The 4920-nt window shown below is 45.3% G+C and overlaps 1 protein-coding gene across 1 annotated transcript; it reads left to right on the forward strand.

Annotated features, from left to right (window-relative positions):
• Nucleotides 1-3842: 3842 nt before the first annotated feature.
• Nucleotides 3843-4361, forward strand: phlda1 (pleckstrin homology-like domain, family A, member 1; the record flags this gene model as incomplete). Its single annotated transcript, XM_080538552.1, has 1 exon — nt 3843-4361. The coding sequence occupies one exon, from the start codon at nt 3843-3845 to the stop codon at nt 4359-4361; it is 519 nt and encodes a 172-aa protein (XP_080394678.1).
• Nucleotides 4362-4920: the final 559 nt, after the last annotated feature.

Raw genomic sequence — 4920 nt, forward strand, 5'->3', positions numbered from 1 at the left:
GTCTTGTGTGGTGTGGCTCTTGTGGTTTCTGTTTTTATTACATTACATTGAGTTCCTTTTATGTTTATTGTTCAAGTAAGAAACCTCCACAGTTACTTGCGTCCACCTTTTTAAGTAGGTAGATTTACCTGGAGATTTAGGGGATGGAGAGTGCAAACTGGGTAAGTGCCAGGGTGTCAGGCTGTTGTATCAGGTGTGTGGGAGCTAAGAGACCTATCAAGACCAGAACCTTGCACCACCTGAACAGTTTCTTCCCTGTGGCAGTGGTAAATGGACTGACTTAAGTATAAATTGGGCTTTATATAGCGCCTTATTCCAAAGCGCAGTACAACGGCCTCTCATTCACACATTCACACACCAATGACGGCAAGCTACCATGCAAGGCACCGGCCCGCTCACTGGGAGCAATTTGGGGTTCAGTGTCTTGCCCAAGGACACTTCGACATGTGGCCAGCCGGGGCTCGAACCGCCGATCTGCCAACCTTGCGATCATTAGACGCCGGTTCTACCTCCTGAGACACAGCCGCCCCAGTGAGCCTCACAAACAAGCCCCCTGCCTCTCACTGACTTTGAGACCTCCACCCCCCCTAGCTCCCCTGTCTCACGCACATGCACACAACTGATATCTACCGTATTTTCCGGACTATAAGTCGCGGTTTTTTTCATACTTTGGCTGGTCCTGCGACTTATAGTCAGGTGCGACTTATATATCAATAATTCATAATCTCTGACTGACATGAACTGACATACGGTAATCTCTGACTGACATGAACCAAGGAGTAAATCCGCTAGCGCCTCATACACGATAGAATAGCCATTATACTTGACAATGTGGACATTAAACACGACAATGTGGACATTAAACATGATGTTATGGACCTTATACACAATGTTATGGACGTTAGAAACGATATTAAAGTCATTTATTCCTTCCAGAGGCTGTTTAACGTTGCAATGTTGTACCCGCGAGTAGCATTTTGCTACTTCCGGTAGCGCTTCATACGCGATAGAATAGCCATTATACTCGACAATGTGGACATTAAACACGACAATGTGGACATTAAACATGATGTTATGGACCTTATACACAATGTTATGGACGTTAGAAACGATATTAAAGTCATTTATTCCTTCCAGAGGCTGTTTAACGTTGCAATGTTGTACCCGCGAGTAGCATTTTGCTACTTCCGGTAGCGCTTCATACGCGATAGAATAGCCATTATACTCGACAATGTGGACATTAAACACGACAATGTGGACATTAAACATGATGTTATGGACCTTATACACAATGTTATGGACATTAGAAACGATATTAAAGTCATTTATTACCTTTTAGAGGCTGTTCAAAGTTTCATTTTTCCTCCGCGACGCCATGTTGTTAGCCCCGCGCTAGCTAGCGGACTTTACACTCGATAATACAAGTATTCCTTAACCTTTCAGAAGAAGTTTCAACGTGAATTATGTCCTTCCTGGGCTTACAAATCCTCTCATGTCTCTTCACAGTGCCAGACTGGAGTCAAGCTCAACAGGGTCTTCTTTCCCCGCTGATTCCGCCAAGCCCGTTCCCTTGAACCATGCGACTTATAGTCCAGTGCGACTTATATGTGGTTTTTTCCTCTTCATGGCCCATTTTTGGCCTGCTGCGACTTATACTCGGGTGCGACTTATAGTCCGGAAAATACGGTATATTAGTTTTATATACAGTAATTTACAGCCTACATAGTTATTGCTCTACTGCCCCTTTCTGTCATAGTTTTAAAAATATCTATATATAATTATAGCCTATATATAATATAATATATAGTTTATTACATTGTTGTTTTTAATTATATTGTATATTTAGGTCCTATGCGCTAACCACACCAAGTCAATTTCCTGTATGTAAAAATATACGTGGCTATTAAAAATAATTCTGATTGTGAAAACATGCAGTTTGATAACGATGGATCATTCACCAGTCTGGTGGATGGCAGGGTGCTGATTCACCTGTTCTGGTGATGAGCTGGAGAGTGGAAGAAGTCTCCTGGATTCCTTATTATCTTTTGACACTGATCTTAGAATGAGAAGGTTCTATCTCCGTTTAGAATGAGAAGGTTCTATCTCCGTTTAGAATGATAAGGTTCTATCTCCATTTAGAATGATAAGGTTCTATCTCTGTTTAGGGTAGTTCAGAGATATTGAGCGTCAAAGTTTTTACATTCCATTATGTTCTGTGAGATGGAACCTTTGTATTTTATTAATTACTAACTAAAAAATAACACCACGCAGGCATTAATAAACACCTAATAGATCAGATTATGTAAAAAACTACATTTCGACCAAAAATGGAGATAGAACCTTATAATTCTAACGTCACGACTTCCTCCCCAAATGTATTGGAGATGAAGAACACCTGAGGGTCCCTCTTACCTTCTCTGATATGTTTGAGGACGTGAGGAGGAACCCAGGGAACCATTGTGATTCACACAGGAGAGCAGGCTGTGTTTGTACGCAGCCCTAAACGCCCACCGCATTGTGTCATCGTCCTTATGCCATTAATCATACTGTCCACTGCGGACTCAGGGGGGGCGACCGCCCCTCCTGGTGCCCCCACCTTTGAAAAACGTCTGTCTTAAGTGCCCTTTTGAGTGTCAAAAATGCCCTTTTGAGTGGCGAAAATGAGAGGACGTACCTTATTGGTGCCCCTCCAATGGTCTAAACTTGACCATGTGCACTGATGGGGTCCCATGTTGTGCAGTAGGTGCCCTTTTTTTCTTTTCGCCCCCCCTGCCCTTCAAACAGCCCGAGTCCGCCACTGATACTGTCCGTAATCCTAACGTTACCCCTGTAGAAAGCTACATTCTATATTCTAACATGTGGGATATCGTATTATATTCTAGTCTGTTCCATTATAATTCTATTATTACATTTAAATGAACAAAATGGGAAACCCAGCTTTTTGGGGGGGGGGAGCGCGGCCCCCGGGGCCCCTGTGACATTGATACGCGTTGTTCTGGAGAGGAGAGACCCTCTGTGACATGAGTCCTTTCCTCTGGAGAGACCCTCTGTGACATACGAGTCCTTTCCTCTGGAGAGACCCTCTGTGACATACCGTGAGTTTAGAATGATAAGGTTCTATCTCCGTTTAGAATGATAAGGTTCTATCTCCGTTTAGAATGATAAGGTTCTATCTCCGTTTAGAATGATAAGGTTCTATCTCCGTTTAGGGCAGTTCAGAGATATTGAGTGTCAAAGTTTTCACATCCCATTGTGTTTTGTGAGATGGAACCTTTATATTTTATGAATTACTAACTCAAAAATGTCAACATTTTAAAAATAACACCATAACATTAATAAACACCTAATGGATCAGATTATGTAAAAAACTCAATTTTGTCAAAAATGGAGATAGAACCTTATAATTCTAACGTCACGATACGAGTCCCTTCCTCTGGGAGAGACCCCCTGTGACATACGAGTCCTTTCCTCTGGAGAGACCCTCTGTGACATACGAGTCCTTTCCGCTGGATGTCACTCGGGGGGCGGTCCCGTCCTGCAAGCTGGAGAAAACCCCCCGATCACACTGAATATCACTCACTCCACACACAGCTACCGCTGGGGACGGACTAACACATACACTCCACACACACACACACACACACCGACACCGACACACACACACACCGACACACACACCGAGTTCCACACACAAGCCCCCCTGTCCTGTCATTGCAGTGACCACTTGCGCACCCCCCCGATGCCTTTACCTCTCCGCTCTTCAAGGAGAAGAGGAATCAGAAGCGTTTGCGTTCTTTCCTGGAGATATTAGGTGGTGGAGAATTTTTCTTCTCCCAAGCAAGATGCTGGAGACCGGCTGCCCGGTGCTGAAGGAGGGTCTCCTGGAGAAGCGCTCGGACGGTCTGCTGCAGCTCTGGAAGAAGAAACGCTGTGTCCTGACCCAGGAGGGGGTCCTGCTCTTACCTCCGAAGCAGCACGACCACCCTCATCCTCACCCTCACGACCACCATCATCATCACGGCACCGGGGACACCGGAGGGGACACCGGGAAGGTGAAGTCGCTCCACTTCGCCCACATGAAGACGGTGGACTGCGTGGAGAGGAAGGGCAAGTACGTGTACTTCACGGTGGTGATGACGGAGCCGGGGGGCCAGGGCCGGGAGGTGGACTTCAGGTGCCCGCAGGACGAGGGCAGCTGGAACGCGGAGATCACCCTGCAGATGGTGCGGTACAAGAACCGGCAGGCCGTCCTGGCCGTCAGGTCCACCCGGCAGAAACAGCAGAAACAGTCGCAGCTCCTGGTGGTGCAGCTCCCGCCGGGGGGACAGAAGATGGTCCGGAGCCCCCCGAACGTGGCGTGACCGAACGTTGCGCCTTTGGACGTCTTTGGGGACATTCGATTGCGGTAAGACCATCCAAGAGGGGGGAGAGATAGCGGCTTGCTTGATTTACTTTTCGCGGCGCGAATTTTGCTTGGATATACATTTCTCCGGCAACGTTTGATATTTCGTGAGCTTAGAATTCTAAGGTTCTATCTCCATTTTTGGTCAAAATTGAGTTTTTTTACATCATCTGATCCATTAGGTGTTTATTAATGCCTGTGTGGTGTTATTTTTTTAAAATGTTGACATTTTTTAGTTAGTAATTCCTAAAATACAAAGGTTCCATCTCACAAAACATAATGGAATGTGAAAACTTTGACGCTCAATATCTCTGAACTGCCCTAAATGGAGATAGAACCTTATAATTCTAAGCTCACGAAATTGCACAGCATTTCTATAGATATACACCATATAAGCATGGCAAGGAGCAGCTTTTACACATGGGAAAGTAGTTTGTCTTGAACACAGGCCACTAAATGTTCATCATTCTGATTGCATTTGTGGCTCTTAATTACGCATCATAGCCCAGACCTGTTTT

The sequence above is a fragment of the Nansenia antarctica genome (genome assembly GCF_963989245.1).
Source record: "Nansenia antarctica genome assembly, chromosome: 8".
Taxonomy (NCBI): Eukaryota; Metazoa; Chordata; class Actinopteri; order Argentiniformes; family Microstomatidae; genus Nansenia; species Nansenia antarctica.